Source organism: Teleopsis dalmanni, chromosome 1 (assembly GCF_002237135.1).
Source record: "Teleopsis dalmanni isolate 2A chromosome 1, ASM223713v2, whole genome shotgun sequence".
In the NCBI taxonomy this organism is placed as follows: Eukaryota; Metazoa; Arthropoda; class Insecta; order Diptera; family Diopsidae; genus Teleopsis; species Teleopsis dalmanni.
The window spans coordinates 124,322,503-124,339,855 of NC_051846.1; the positions used below are offsets into that span (position 1 = coordinate 124,322,503).

At 32.5% G+C, this 17,353-nt stretch overlaps 1 protein-coding gene across 1 annotated transcript; it reads right to left on the reverse strand.

The window, feature by feature from the left end:
• Positions 1-13,353: 13,353 nt before the first annotated feature.
• LOC119665917 lies at positions 13,354-17,276 on the reverse strand. The gene is made up of 2 exons (XM_038075177.1): positions 16,173-17,276; positions 13,354-16,113 (listed from the first exon to the last, which is right to left on the reverse strand). The coding sequence occupies exons 1-2, from the start codon at positions 17,274-17,276 to the stop codon at positions 13,354-13,356; spliced, it is 3,864 nt and encodes a 1,287-aa protein (XP_037931105.1).
• Between the last annotated feature and the right edge of the window lie 77 nt (positions 17,277-17,353).

Genomic DNA, 17,353 nt, shown 5'->3' on the forward strand with positions numbered 1-17,353 from the left:
CTGCGACCGATTTTTGTGAAATTGCCATCACTTCATTTTTAAGATTTTTTGAGTGATGCACACTCTATGTATATATATGTACTCTTTGGTTCTAGCAAAGAGTATATATACATAGAGTGTGCATCACTCAAAAAATCTTAAAAATGAAGTGATGGCAATTTCACAAAAATCGGTCGCAGAAATCGGGGAAATAGTATTTGAGTTATTTTTGTGCCACATGGACTCGTTGTGACTCAATTTTTAATTTTTCAGCATTAACATGCGGGAGAGTTTGGAGTGTTAAAGCATTTTATACTTAATGAGTTTTAAAGAAATTTGTATTGCTTTTCTGCGCTCTGAACTACAGTTGTTGGTATTTTTATGTAGAAAGGTGCATTTAACAATTGAGAAATCAAGAAGAGCAACTTATGAAAATATCAAAGCAATAAATGTCTGCAAAAATACCAAAAAACTTATTTTTTATTCACAATCCATTTTTTTTCTTCAATGTAGAATTTTCTGTAAAACCGAAATTTTTATTTTCAAGTTTAACTGAAACATTTGTATAGAAGTAAACAGCACAGTATATTTTGTAAATTATTGTATGTTATTCGCAATTTTATGAAATTTTGGCAAAATTGAGATTTCGTACAATTTTGGCGAAATTTGAACCCTTATAATTTTATATCTACTAATTGAAAAAATTTTATTTTTTATATTTTTTACAGCTTAGGATATTGTTACCATTTTTAAATAAAAACATGTTTAAATTTTATTAACAGTTAAATTTAAAAGTGAAAATTTGCAAAAATCACTCGTGTTTTTACGACTTTTTTCACTACAATCTAATACAATCGATACCCAAAAAATGTATACAAGTTTTCCATAAAATTTTTTCACTAATGCTAATGCCTAATGCTTAGGGATCACAAAAATTTGCTGTTCCCAGTCTATGTTTTGTATATATTTCAGATCTCAGAAATTACTGAATAATTATGCAAAATATGAGCTTCAGTAAACTTCATAAAGTTTAACAAAAAATTCAATAAGTAATAATATAAGGACAGTTATTATATTATAAATATTGCTTACGATGGCGACTATGATAATATAAGTGCAAACTACCTGTTCTTGTTGCGCTATAGACCACCCCGCTAATCCTTCTTTTATTGCGGTTTTGTTTTTAATTTTAATAGTTTATTGTTTTTTATTATTAAGTTATTTTTATTTTATTGCTTATTATTTATTGTAAAGGTTTGTGGCGGTTGCATATTCACATGATCTAGGTTGGCCATGCAAATTCGGACAAATAAATTATTGAAAATAAGATGAGTTGGTCATGAAAAGAAAATTAATTAGTTAATAATATTTTTATTGAGTAAAAGGAAGGTTGTCATTCTTTTGACGGTTTGTTTTTATAAATAAATAAAATTAAATTAAGTAGGATAATCCTACAGGTTTTTAAAAAACAACATATTTAGGTAAAAAATTGCACCATATACAAATGGTGACTTATAATATCATATACATACGCTAAAAATGTAGCCAATTGTGAAATAAGTGAGGATAATGATAACAAGTGCCTTGATGATGTGCTTTCTTCTTCTTTGATGGAACTCGATGAAAATAACTCTAGGGTGTCTAGTAACTGTGCAGTATAAGCCTCCTCTGATCTAGAGTGCAATGACATCGAAAATTGCATTATATCAGATGCATTTTCCAATTCAAAGAATATAAATATTGATTTATTGTCTTTAAGATACACAATAGGCTACGTAGCTAAAAAAATACTTTCAAAACTAAATTGTGAAGCTTGCAATATAAACTTAAAAAAAAAGGGATGAAATTTTGACTGCTCCAAGTGAGCTTTTCATCTACTATAAAAATTATAATTCTCTCTCAAACTTCGGTAACCTGTTTGCGCCATCAGAAAGTTTTTTCAATGTTTCTTGTAAACATGTCGAGGTTTTTAAAAATGTATTCAAGAATAAACCAGATGCAATTGGCATTAAAAGTTTAATAATAGAAATGTGCAAGAAAAAACCCCTCAGTGGTTTAAGGGGCCCTGTAATGAACATTTAATCCAGCTTCTTGATTTTTTAATTCTGCTTTTACTTCGTAAGCATTGCTTGTGGGCCTTAGAGAAGTCTAAAATCAACACACATTTCTAAAATGAATATGAAATATGTTAGCTCTACAATTCAAGTTAGCACTTAATACAAGATCAATTAATACAACTCTTATTAACAATAATGTAAAAGAACTTAGCCAGAATTTAGTCATAAAAATATATAGTGAATTTATATTTTTTTTAAATGTTAAGAATAAGAATATTATTAAAGTAATTTGTATTATTAAATAACCAAACATTGTAAAATAGATAATTATATTTTTAGAATTAATTAAGTTAAGCAAGTGTCAAATTAGCGAATATTATATAAGTACATATTTTACATTCTTAGAATTAAATTAAATTGTAATATTGCAAATATTAGTAAAATGATAAAGAACAAAACATATATACAAAATAGTTTAATAAACGAAATATGAACATATTTAAATATACATACAAATTAAAGAAAACGAACAGAGTATAAAATGCATATATGTATATACATATGTTTTTATGTCCAAATGAGCATATTTATAACCAAAAGAGCGGTTGAGTGTGATAATGTGCACATATCAATGAAAATACAGTCTCTTTGCACACATATAGTAAAAGGACTCAAATATTGAGTAATTCCTGGGTTTTTAAAAAACCAGTAGAACAAAATTTTTGTGACTGATATTTTGTTCGACATGCACACTCTATGTGTATATACTCTTTGGTTCTAGGTATCTATTAATGGGTACCCAAATCACTCAAATCTCTGCCGACGTCGCTTCAGTCGTTTTTGCTTCATACCAAAGAAGATTTTGCAATATTCTCTGCTTCATAGGTTCAAGAAATTTTTATATTTCTTTTTTGTGTTTTTTGCTCTTTGGTGTTGTTATTGCTTCCTTGAATTATAATGTAAGTAGTAAAAAGAATTATTCGCTATTTTATATTCATTCATGCCTACTTGCTTTGTGTTTAAATATGAACATATGGACATTGATATTTTTGTATGTAATTTCGGGGGCAAGAGATATCAAAATTTTATTTGCAGCATTGAAACAATTTTTCATTATGATGGCATTTGAAGAAAGAGTTATGATTGTTTTCGTAATTAATTGTTATTAAGTATGGATTTTCAATTTTATCGCATTTACATAATATTTATATTAAATCTTAGGAAGTAATACAATCATAAGAACACATACATATGTATATAAAATAATTACCAATAATTCGTAAAACATTTTTTAAAAATAGTATGATTTAGCTTTGCCAAATGTATTACAATAAAATTATATAGAAATCCATTTAAGATTAAACCTTCAGTTTATATGGCAGTTTGAATAGTTAACGCTATTTTACATATATGTATATGCACTTAAAAGATACTGAATAAGTATAAACGGAACATCAGTACAAGGGGTACAAGTGTATCGACTATTAGCTTTTGCAAGCGAATAATTGCCGCGAAATGGAGATTTATTTAAATAACTGCATAATCATTGATAGTTACTAGATCGACATACATGAAAGGTTATCGTTAATTAAATAGAAGTGACAATTTTCATGTTACTAGTTGCGTACTAATTTCCAGACCACCTTTGAGGTATAATGCATCGCGCGTTTTTTTTTACATGGTGTCCCCAGGAGGCCTAGTCCATGTTAACGAAGAAATTTTGTTTAAAAAAAATAATATAGAAAAGAGATTTTTTTACTATTTCAAAGTTTTTTTTTATTATTTGTTCTCTATTTCGACTATAATTTATAATCGTTCTCAAGAATTTGAAGAACTTTAGTTTTTTATATTAATATACATTAGTATTTTCGACAAAAAGATTTTTTGCATATAAATGATAAAGAAATATATTATCACACATAAATAATTGGAAAATAGAATGGTAAAAAAGAAGAAAGAAAACAACCTGCAGAAGATTTTCCGAAAATACTCCTAATCCTGCCTAAAATCCTACCACAACAAGGCCCAATGACAAAACGACAACAAACAACGCTCAGGAATAGAGGAATATCACCACCAATAAGAGAACACATTTGTTAGTTCTTGCCGTTATTAGATATATATATGATACATTATTTTTTATTGTTTATATGTATAAATTGCTTTGTTTAAAATATTAATGTATATTAACACAAAAAATTATAAATTGATCAATATCCAGTGAATAACCATAAAAAATAGCGAAAGTTTCTACGTAATAAATATTAATATTTACATTTTTATACATATTTATTAACACATGTTTATTAATAACTATCTTAAAATTAATTCACTTAAACTATGTATTTTGAACAAAATAAATAAATAAAGTAAGTAGTTATGGTAATAAATAAATTATAAATAAATGTTATTAAGCCTGTATTAGGGCAAATTTGTAATATAAGGTCATATAACAATTTATGCCTTAGTCGATTTCATTTTCTCTACCATACAAAGGAATTGCTTACGAAGTAATATAAGCAGAATAAAGCCCAGCAATTCAATTCGATGAAGTCTGCAGGCCCCAATAAACCAACTCGGTAAATTATGGTAAAGTAAACTGAAATTTCTTAGGGTTTTTTGCAATGCACTTATGTTAAAAGTTTTCAAATTTATTTATTTTTTTATTATACATCTTATAAAATGTTGCCAATGGTAATATCAAATTTACCTAATTTACCATACTCGAAATTCTGGTAAATACCAACATTCGCTGCCATACGGACATAATTTATCATTTTCCTCAATTTACCATCAATTACTTGAACTCGCACATGGTCAATTACATACAATTATCTTATTTTAGCTAATACTAATATAACATACATATAACTATTATTATACCTGATTAAAACAAAAAATTGAAATTGGTTGCATTTTCTTCAAATGTTCCTAATATAAGATCAAAAAATATTCATATTCTTTCAAATAAAAGTACATATGTTTATAAATATACATTTATACTCATACATATATATATGTAGGTAAGTAAACTTCCAAATAAGTAGGGATGATTGTCTTATTTGCATTATGAAGTGATATTAAATGCATGCAATTTTTACGTGCTGCTTGCTGGTGCCAAGCATTAATTGCAAAAACAAATAATTACACCAAAAACAAAAAAAAAAAGTCAAAAAAATTTGACTCTTTTCTTGTACTGCCTGCTTTCGTAAACAAGCAAATCTGTTTTTTGTTTTCATTTTTGTTCTTCATTCATCAATAGTAAAATTTTTAGAAAGAACAAGCACAAGCGCGGCCGATCTAGCAGCAGCGCAGAAAGAAGAAATATCTTCACTCCGCCCTCCCGTGCCTGTTGCTGAAAATTTAAAAATTGAGTCATTGTGACTCTATAATATTTTTACTCAATGCTGATATTTTGTTCGACATGCACACTCTATGTGTATATACTCTTTGATAAGACTCATTGTGTGTCACCATTGAGTATAAATATTAAAGAGTAGCAATCTCGTACAAGCAAATTTTTGTATGAGGTTGCTGCTGCTGGCAACCTTTTTGCACTCAAAAAACACATTCTCTTCGTGTCTTTTTTTCTGAATTGCTTTGGAATTAAAGTAAAGACGATTCTCTCAAATAACTTTTTTCGTTTGTTATTTTGATCAGTGCTTCTGCGAACTTATTATGAAGGTAAATGCATAAAAAAAGTATTAGTCCAGCCTTTTTGTGTGCTTTCATATTACATGTGCACTTTATTAGCGTACATATATGTTTACATATTTGTATTGTATTTCTCAGCCTGTATGTTTGTATTAATTTTGCATCCAATATTAAGAAATTGTAAACGTAAAAAGAAGGTCGGCTTTTTTTGGTTTCATATTAGAAACAATGCTATTATTTAAAGATAATTGTGCGTTTCTATAATTTTAGCATTAATTTTGATGACTCCTTCTATCACCTTCTAAATTGTTTTAGTTCTGATTTAAAAGTGTTTTTAAAATACATATGTATGTAGATATATAAAGGTTTACTACTTGCTTCAGTATACACATATGTACATATATGTATATTAAGAGCTCCGTGTTTTAATAAATATATAAATAAAAAGAATAAATATAAAAATTTATGTATTTAGTTTATAGCGTTATTAATATCACAGTTTTATCATAATATTACAATTATTTATATTATTGTTTCGACCATTTGACTTTTTCAACGGCCCATTAACTATGTTTGCGAAGTAAAATAAGTACCATAAAATTTAACAACTGTCTTCTGTGCTGGCTGCAATCATTCATAAACCAGGCAGGAGTCAATGACACACAGCTTTCAATGATCTTTTTTTTGATATCAAATTCATCTGGTTTTGTTTTAAAAATGTTCTTAAAAACATATATATGTTGACAGCTTATTTGAAAAAATTCATCAGAAGGCGGTAATAAACTCCCGACATCGGTTATATTGCAGTAATTCTTATAGAACAGAAACAATTCTGATGGTGCAGTTACAACCTCATCTTCTTTCCGTATTGACTTAAAACATGATTGACAATCGATTTTTGGTAAAACTTTAAATGCAATATATCCTAGAAAATAACAAAACGATGGAAGCTCAGTTTCTGTTATATCGAAATCTGTTGAGCTCACTATACAATTTTCAATCAATGTTTCACTACAATCAATTTCCGAATCATCTTCTTCAGTTATACATGAGATAGTATTTGTATTTGAAATGCCATCCGTTACTGCGTCGAAGGTGTGATCATCTTCTACTATCTCACAATTACCATCAGGAGAAGCAACAATGATTTTTCTGGTCATTACTTTAGCTAAAATTTGATTGACTTCGGACACCGAAGGATGTTTATTGTATCCTCCCTTTTGTCGTAAAATTGAAAAAGTGTTTTCCAGTCTGTCTTGGCATAAATAATTTGTCATTACAAAATAAATGTCATTATCTTTTGCAAAAACTTCTTCTGTAAGCTGCAACACAGCATTTAAAGTTATTTTAATACCTTTCCAGAAATACACCTTTTTTGTTGAGTCTACAAATTTTAATGATCCAAAGTATATCAAAAACTCTTTTATGTAATTGAAACTAACGCTATTTTTTTGTAACGCACAACAAAAAGGATTCTTTTTGTGCTGTAATTTTGTTACAGCAGTATGCTCCCGTCTCCACAGTTCTTTCAATACATTAAAACTTATAATGCCATCTGATGCTTTTATATTTGTAGTCAGAAGTCCATTTCGCACACATTTAATTAAATGTGGAAAATCAAGCATACAATATACTTTAATATTGTTAAAATAGAAAAAAGGTTTTTCTGGACTAACCTGAAAGCAAGAAAATGCTTTTCTATTAGCTGAACCTTGATCGCATGTTATTACGCGTACCGTTATACCAGCTTCTTGTAGGAGCTCCAAATTTCTTATAATTATATTGCTGAGGCAATCTCCTTCTAAACCATTTTCTGACACAAAATAATTAAGAATTATTGACCAATTAGAGAAAAGACCTTTGACAATAAATAGACAAAGGCTTTTGGCAATAGTTTTACTTCTAAAAAAGCCAAGTTCTTCGAAGCCATCTATTTGGTCTAAGTTACCCTTGTAACGTAATTCTGGCCTTAGTCTCATTTCATCAACAACCAATATTGCAAAGTCCTTATCAACTTGTCTTAGTGTGCTGGCTTTCTTTTTCAAGCTTTCGAAACCTGTATTTAAATATCCTGGCTACAAATTTTTTATAGGTGACCAATTGTTAATTGTTTTTTCATGTGGCAAATTAATTTTCAATTTATTTCTTAAAAATATGTATGCCGATCGAGATACGAGAAACATATTTTGAGCTACTAGTTTTGTATTCTCATCATATTCTTTCTGTCGCGCTTTTAGGATCATTTTACAAAAGTTTTTGGTCTCAATATTTACATTTGCCACAGAGTCGATGGCCTGAACTACAGCGTTTTTATTTGCAGTAATTTTTGTAGTTTTTAATAGTTGTAATTTTTCTTTAATTTTATGTTTTCCTTAAGAAGATTGACATATTTCCTTTTGTATGTGTTTGCGCATTTAGTTTGCATTTCACAATTGCGGCAGAATACTTCATCTTGCATACCACCTATATCGCCAAAGTTCCTTGGTTAGGGTGTCCCAAAAAAATCAAATTCTTTTTTTTTCAACGCATACCCTGTAATTATGTTTGAATGGTGTCAAAACAATTGTAAATAAATTTTCATGTCATTTGAAATAAAGGAACCCGTGCCGACTTGTCGAAACATGTCAGAACTTGCATCCTTTAGCGCATCACAGCAAAGTTATTGTAGTGCTCGTTATTATTTGTTTGTTTTAGTAGTAAGCGCATTATTTTGATTCAATCAATATGTCAATAGGATTACGCAGTTTTAAAAAGGAAATATTTTTAATTCGGGATGTAAAACATCAAATCACTGGTTCAAAACTTCCCTCTAATGGACAAGTATTGGCAGTTCTGTTCTACAACATTCGTGAAGTGAATTTAAGTATTACTGAAAGCGCAAATCTTACTATTCGTGAGTGCATTATTTATTGGGAAAAGGCACGTATACCAAGTAAAGCTTTACCTAACTGTGTTAAGAAGCTAATTACATTATACAGAGTTTGGAGAGGTTTGCAGAAAAATGCGAACAAAACACAAGACGTGTACGAGCAGCGTCGACAAGAGTTTATTACAAACTTAAACAATTTGTTTGACATTGCACATGCTGACGCGCTTCAATTAATAAAGATAAATGAAGATAAAATCTTCTTGCAGCGCCAGAGAGAGCCAAGTCGACCTGGTTACTTAGCTGGAGTGGACAAAAAATTGGCCGAAAAAGAGGAAAAAGCGCGTCTTAGAAACATTGAGGAACAAAAACGTCGTGCTAATTATTGTTTATCCTTAACTGCTTCGACGATATCTTACCACGAAAATTTATCTTCTGATTCTGAAATAATGGATCTACAAGAAAATTTACCCATCCAAACTGGGAGTGCGCAGTCCGATATTAAAAAAACTTCTATGAGGACAAATTTGATCACTCCAAAGTTAGTGGCACCTTTATATAGGTGTCAGTTAAGTATGAGAAATTCTGTATTTATTATTGAAGCTACTTTTGAAGCACTTGGACACAATACTGACGAATTTCCTATAAGCAAGTCCTCCATTCAAAGAATTCGCACAGAAAAACGAAAACAGCGTGCAGAAATTATTAAAGAAAGACACTGTAACTGTCCATTGGGATGGCAAACTGTTGCCGGCTTTAGATGTGCGCAAATGTAGAGAAGAACGTCTCCCGATTGTTATTTCGTATCGTGATAAAGAACAACTTATTGCGGTGCCAAAATTAGACAACTGTACAGGAAGTGAACAGGCACAGGCAGTTTGGAATGCGGTTACTGACTGGAATCTCGAAGATAAAGTGCAAATCCTTTGTTGTGATACTACTGGTTCAAATACTGGTCGTATTAATGGTGCTTGTGTGCTTCTCGAATAAAAATTTAATCGAGATATGCTTATTTTTGCTTGCCGTCATCACATCTACGAATTGATATTGAAAGGCGTTTTTAAAGCTAAAATTAGTCAAGTTACTAACAATCCTAACATTCCATTATTCAAAAGGTTACAAGAAAACTGGACAAATATCGAAAGAAAGAAAGTACAGTATCCTATAGAAAGGTCATCTTACCTGAATGCTTCAGAAATTGACAAACTGCTGGAATTTTATCGAACTGAATTGACTAAGAAAATTGTTAGAAACGACTATAGAGAATTAATAGAGCTTTCAATAATATTCCTTGGTGGAGATACAGAAAAGAAATTTAAGATTCGACCTCCAGGTGCCATGCAGCAAGCGCGCTGGATGGCGAGGGCAATTTATTTATTAAAAATTCCATTACTTAGCTCTCAATTTATAATGTAACAAGGATAAAGCGGCTCTGTTAGACGTCTGTCTTTTCATCGTGACATCCTACGTCAAACCTTGGCTGCAATGCATTACAGCGGTAAAAGCACCTTACCAGGATTTGTGTTTTCTGAAGACCATGAAGGCTTATGAAACAATTGACAAAATTATATCAAAAACAGTTTTACAAAAGTTCTGTCAGCATTTATGGTATTTAATTGATGAAGTGGCTGTCTTGTCCCTATTTGACGATGATGTTGACCATGAAAGAAAGGCAAAAATAGTTAATAACTTAGCCAAAGAAAGCCATCAGCCCACAGTAAACGATATATCCCTTCAAAAGATGAACTTTGTGGTTCACTTTACGAGAAAAACATCGATGACTTTGTTTCATTGAAAAGCAAGGCTTTGTTTAATCGACTCAAAATTGATGACAGTTTTCTCAAGTTGTCCTACTTCATGGTCTAGTAATGCTTCATTTCAACATGCTAAAAACAAGGTGCTGACACTGAGAGCAGTTAATGATACAGCAGAAAGAGCGGTTAAGTTAATGCAAGACTTTCATGGCAAAATCACTGTTGAAGACGAACAAAAGGAATTTTTACAACGCTGCGTACAAGAACACAGATATGTTTATCCTGACTGTAACAAACAAACTCTAAAAAGAAAATTAAATAATTAACATCATTTTAATAATAAATACTTAATAAATATAAGAGACAGGTAAAATAGTGTTTTATTTACTGAATAAACATGAAGAGTGTTTTTTGAGTGCAAAAAGGTTGCCAGCAGCAGCAACCTCATACAAAAATTTGCTTGTACGAGATTGCTACTCTATAATATTTATACTCAATGGTACAAGGAAACAAAATCAAAACAAAAAACTTACATGCACGTGCTCACTATATTATAGAGCGCTGTAGAGAAATGCATTTTGCTCTCTATTTCTTGTTACGTTGTTACCCGCGCCCCCACAGACCCATTAGGCAAATTGAGTTTATTTTCAGATTTGTACTCTATAATATTTATACTCAATGCTTGTACTTTGCAAAAAAAAGTCACTCATAAGTCTTGCAAAGTGCAAAGTGAAAAGTGTTGGTGCAACAGGGCCCAGTATCGACCAGAGATCGACATGAATGCATTCAAAAGTCAATGTGAAACACACTACCTAAACGCGAATCATGTATGCACACTAAACACGAAGCGAATGAAATGCACTATTCGCACAGTTTAATGTAGTGCACTGCTATGCTTCGTAAAAGGCAACGGGCCTTTGTGAATGGCAACGAATGATATTCACTACTACCAAAACACTAAATACAAGAGGACTTCTCAACTGAGCTTTTTAAAAATTTGTCTCCAAAAACATTAGACCCATCAAGAGGAACGCTTTGTGTTTGTTCTCTAGTTTTGCTTTTGCTTGTAAATTTGATATAAAATGTATGAATTTTTAGCTGAAGAGAAAGAGTACAATTTTGTTTACCTTTGATTTGTGTTTTGCTATAGTTTCTTTTGGAGATATTTTCACACCGTGCGTAGTCAGAATTCATTTACACATTTACATTGTTTTATAATATATCCCTTGCATCAATACAAAAACCTTTCCTTCATTTTGATTAATTAAATTACTAATTAATTAATTGTGACCGAAAAGTTTTCGGAAATTCTCATTTAAAATTCGCGCGCTGTATATTTTTCGATATTTTAAGTTTATGTAGTTTGGCAGCACTGTCCTTAATTACTATGCCAAAAATGAGCGCGATCTGTCAGACAGTTCGTTTACGGCAGCTGTTGAAACCAGTTCACCTCAGTAGTGCGTTGCGAAAAAAACAATGGAAAAAAATATTGAACAAAGAGTTTGCATCAAATTTTGTTTTTCGAACGAAATTTCGTGTGCAGAATCGTTGCGAATGCTACAAAAGGCTTATGGGGAATCAGTTTTATCGAAAACTCAAGTTTATGAGTGGTACAAAGCCTTTCAGGACTGTCGTACGACCGTCGAAGACATGCCGCGTTCTGGACGACCTTCGACCTCTACCACCGACGAAAACATTGAAAAGGCAAAGGAAATCGTGTTCAAAAATCCTCATGTGAGTGTTAGAGAGATAGCACGAGAGCTAGGCATCGGTCGTGAGATGGCTCGTTTGATTTTGGTGGACAATTTGTGTATGCGACGTGTCAACGCCCGGCTTGTTCCGATTCACCTCAATTTGTTCAACATTATCAACGATTTTAAGGCCAAACATTCAATAAATACCATCGAACAGCCACCGTATTCACCTGATCTTGCACCGTGTGACTTTTTCCTGTTTCCCAACCTCAAATTACCACTCAGAGGAACGCGTTTTGAATCCATAGAAGACGTAAAACAGAATTCGCAGAGGGAACTCAAAGCCATACCGGAAAGCGCCTATAAAAATGTTTGATGATTGGAAGAAACGTTGGCATTTGTTTATCGCTTCTAAATGGGCATATTTTGAAGGAGATAAAATAAATATTGATGAAGATTAAGAATTTTGCGTTTTATTTAAAATTTCCGGAAACTTTTCGGTCACAATGTATATATATGTTTTAATATTGTAATTGTTTTTTGTGATAATTTATAATTATTTAAGCATTAAATTTGCAAATGTGTATAAGAGGGAGTAGAAACCTTTTAATTATAAGCTACACTCGCATAATATCTTACATTGATTGGAGTAAACGAAATTAAAAGTATTCAGCATGAAAAGGTAAACATAAACATAACATTGAATATGTATGCGTGTCAAGCTGAAAAAACGATTCAAATTTCGTTGCTTAAAATTTATGAACTCACATCACACTCTCTTCCCTGTCTCATCGATCGGTAACCGATTTTCAAGTTCATGTTACGTTCATGATAGTGTAAATTGGGCCAGAGAGTGATTTAATTTTTAATATTTTATTGTTTTGAATAGTTTTAATATTATATGATTTTGTTATAATGGACACTTCTAATTCAAAATCTTTTGATTTAAAACATTTTAATTAAAATTTAATACATTTTAAATAAAGTGAGTTAGTTGCGGTATATACATACGTACATTCATACACATGTATATAAAAATATGGTATGTGTATGTTTATTTTAGAATTTATTTACAATTTTCTATTTTTTATTTAATACTTCTATTTTTCGTATAATTGAACTTCAATGATGCTTCTACGTGCGGCGGTCACACAACCACGAGCCAGAGAGAGCAAAAAAAAACAAAAACGGAAAAGGAAACTAACCAAACGAAGCAATAACAACACCATTCCATGCCTTCAACTGTCAAAGCAGATAAAGGCTTGGATTTAATGTTATGACTTGCTCATTTGGTTCAGCCTTTATCGATAAGTGTACGAACATTCCGCCGACGTTGAAAGATTAGTCTTTCAAGGATCACATAGAATAGCAAGTTTTTGAACTGGACGACGAACGATCCCCTTTTTTGTCTGGATATCGGCAACACGAACTTTACCATCCTTGCCCTGGATGGTTTTTGTTACGCGACCTGTCACCCATACCATTGGTGGCATGTTTTCTTCATGAATCAAAACAAGCGTCCCAGTCTGTAAATTATTGCTAACCTTAGTCCAACGATTGCGCTGAATCAGTTCGTTGAGATACTCGTTTGACCACCTGCTCCAAAATTGTTGTTTCACTGCAGTAATGCGCCGCCATCGTTCGAGGTATGACACTTCTACATTTTGATTAATGTTTGGTTCACTGATGCAGTTCATGGGACACCCAATCAAAAAATGACCTGGTGTCAAAGCTTCGAAGTCATTCGCATCCCACGACACAGGTGAAATCGGTCTGGAATTCAAGATTGCTTCGATTTCTACGAGAACGGTAGTGAGCTCTTCATATGTTAACTTGCTGTTCACCAGCGTACGATACATGTGCCCCTTTGCAGACTTCACGGCGGCCTCCCAGATACCTCCAAAATGTGGTGCTCTAGGTGGAATAAAGTTAAAGGATATTGATTTATTTGAACAGAAATTAATGACATGATTTTTATACGCTTCACTAGCAAAGCTTCGTTTAAGTTCAACCAGTTTTGTATTGGCTCCTACAAAATTCGTAGCGTTATCACAATAAATTTCTGCAGGTAGTCCTTTGCGACCAATGAATCTTTTTAGCGCTGCAATAAATGCATTTGACGACAGATCTGTTACTGCTTCAATATGAACGGCTTTAGTTGTGAAACACACGAAAATTGCTATATAACATTTATAGGGCTGTTTTCCTCGAATTTTCAAATAAGTAGAAATAGGCCCACAGAAGTCAATTCCGCATTTTTCAAATGGTTTGCCTGGCGTCACACGGGAAGCAGGCAAATCTCCCATTATCTGGCTTAACAATTTTGGTTTATAACGTATGCAGCTGATACAATTATGTACGATCTTCCTAGTTAATCCTCTGGCATTGACGATCCAATATCGTTGTCGTAAAATTGCAATTAACGCCTTAGACCCGGCATGATAATTTTCAATATGATGATGTCTAGCCAAAGTCTCAACGAAATGACAATGTCTTGGTAATAAAAAAGGGTGTTTTCTTTCTTCTGAAATACTCGCATGCATAAGGCGTCCACCAACACGAAGCAATGGAAATCCATCCACCTCTTGAATAAAGGGACTAAGAGTTTTCAACGAAGTCTTAATTTCCACGTTGTTGTTTATACAATGAATTTCATTAGAGAAATGTTCGCTTTGAATGATCCAGATGATGCAATGTAAAGAATGTCGTAACTCATCACTAGTGAAATTATGTTGATGATCAGGACCCCTTTGTTTAACTCGGTTACGCACACGAAGTAACCAACCAATAACACGAAGAACTTTAAGATATGAGCTGGTCCGATCTATGAATTGTAGCACTTGATTTGTGGGTGTTTCACATATCATAACTATTTTCCGAATTGCACCATCTACTTCTCGTTTGCATTGAGTGTTACTTATACATGAATCTGGCCATTCCTCATACTCTCGATTTAGAAATGCTGGCCCTGATAACCAGTTGGATTTCAATAATTCGCTAGTTGAACATCCTCGTGATATTACGTCAGCGGGGTTAATTGACGTCGGAACATGTCTCCAAGAACAAGTTGCAGTAAGTTCTTGTACTTCAGAAATTCGATTTCCCACGAACGTTGTTAATGTGGAGGAATGGTGTTGCAACCAGTGTAATACGACAGTCGAATCTGTCCATAGAAATGTTTGGAAATGTATATTGCTAAATATCGGCGCAATTTTGCTATATAGTTGAGCTAGTATAAGCGCTCCACAAAGTTCTAATTGAGGTAGGGTTCTTTTCTTTACCGGAGCCACCCGACTTCGTGCCGTTAATAAATTTACTGAAATATGTCCTTGTTGATTACAAACCCGCACATAAAAACAGCATCCATATGCTCGAATTGAAGCATCACAAAATCCATGTAGTTGCATGTTGATGATATCTGTTTGTAATACATATCGAGGTATTTTAATCGATTTCAAATTATTTAGGTCGTTAATGAAATTTTCGAATTTAATTCCAATTTGTTGCGGAACTACTGTATCCCAGTCTATCTTCATAATCCATAAATCTTGCAATAACACTCGTGACTTAATAATTATAGGAGCAATCAATCCCATCGGATCGAAGATAGACGACGAGATCGACAAAATTGAGCGTTTGGTTAACGACGTGTATGTCTTGCTCGGATTATACGAAAATAAAAACTGGTCCTGATTTGAATCCCATTTTATGCCAAGCGTACTTGTAATTGCTGGTTCATGTAAATTTAAGTCTTTTAATTCATTATTATTGGTGATGAAAGATGGATGATTTGACTGTATTTTTGCAATTTCGATACCAGCTTTTTTTAATATTGACGTAACTTCGTATTGTGTTATTTGTAGTTCATGGAAGTCATCAGCTCCCGTTAACATATCGTCCACGTAGAAATGGTTTTTTAGCACATGTGAACCCACTGGATATTCGGTTTCCCATTTTTCCGCGATATATTGAAGACTCCTTATCGCCAAGAAAGGTGACGCGGATAAACCGTAGGTTACTGTATTCAACTGAAACACGCGAATCGGATTATCTTCAGTCTCTCGCCATAAAATTTGCTGATACGAACGACAGGATGTATTCGAATCATTCTGTACATTTTTGTTATATCTCCACTTAATGCGAATCTTTTCAATCGAAAACGCATAACATGCAAATATAATTCCGATTGTATAGTTGGTCCTGTCAGAAGAATATCGTTTAATGATTTTTGACTCGTTGTACTTGATGATGCATCAAACACCACTCGTAATTTCGTGGTTGTGCTACTTGGTTTGAGTACGTAATGGTGAGGTATAAAATAATGAGGCTGTTTCAAATTTACGTTTTGCACTTCCGTCAAATGATTTAACTGCTCATACTCTTTCACAAAGTTGGTATATTGATACTTTAAATCACAATTGTGGGATAAACGTCTTTCCAACGAATGAAAACGCTTTAATGCTACATTGTACGAGTCTCCGAGTAATAAAGGCGATTCTTTAAACGGTAATTGAACCTCAATTCTACCATCTGGTAAAGTGGTAGTAGTTTTTACAAATGCATCTTCACATAGTTGCTCTTCTTCGTTCCACTTCTTACGTATACTAGCTGTGTCTTGTAATAACCACAAATACTCTAAGTTTTTATTGATTGATTCGATATCAGTGTCCACTTTGGTTATATGATATGACTTATTGATAACATGTTTCGAAGAATTATACCATCCTGACACTATCCAACCTAAAACTGTTTCTTGTAACATTGGTAAATTACGGCCCAACCTTAATTGCCCACTGCGTAACATTTCGAAGAAGCAATCAGCTCCTATTAACATGTCAATGGATTGGGAATTATGAAAGTGCTCGTCAGCTAAATTGATTTTCGACGGTAATTGCCAAGAGCGAATATCTAATGCTGAGTCAGGCTGATACCCAGACAGGCGATTTGAAATGAGAAAGTTCAAATCAAATTCTGAATCATTAAATCGCGATCGAATTGTCGTTTGAGTCTCGTACTTTAATTTCGAGGACATACACCCAACACCGACAACTTCTACTGATGTCTTTTTCTTCTGTAAGTTCAGCATATTAACGAAGGATTCAGTCATTAAGTTCACCTGTGAACATGAATCTAACAATGCTCTTCCTACTTTAAATGCACCCACCGAGTCCCTTACCAGAATAATTGCTGTTGCCAAAATTACCTTATGTGCTACAGTTTTAATATGTGCATTGATTGATGCTGATTCAACTCCATTGGATGTTGAAGGCATCATGTTTTGTCTACAGATATCTGAGCGATGTAAAAGTGTGTGATGTAGTTTGTTGCATATTTTGCAGGAATGTTTTG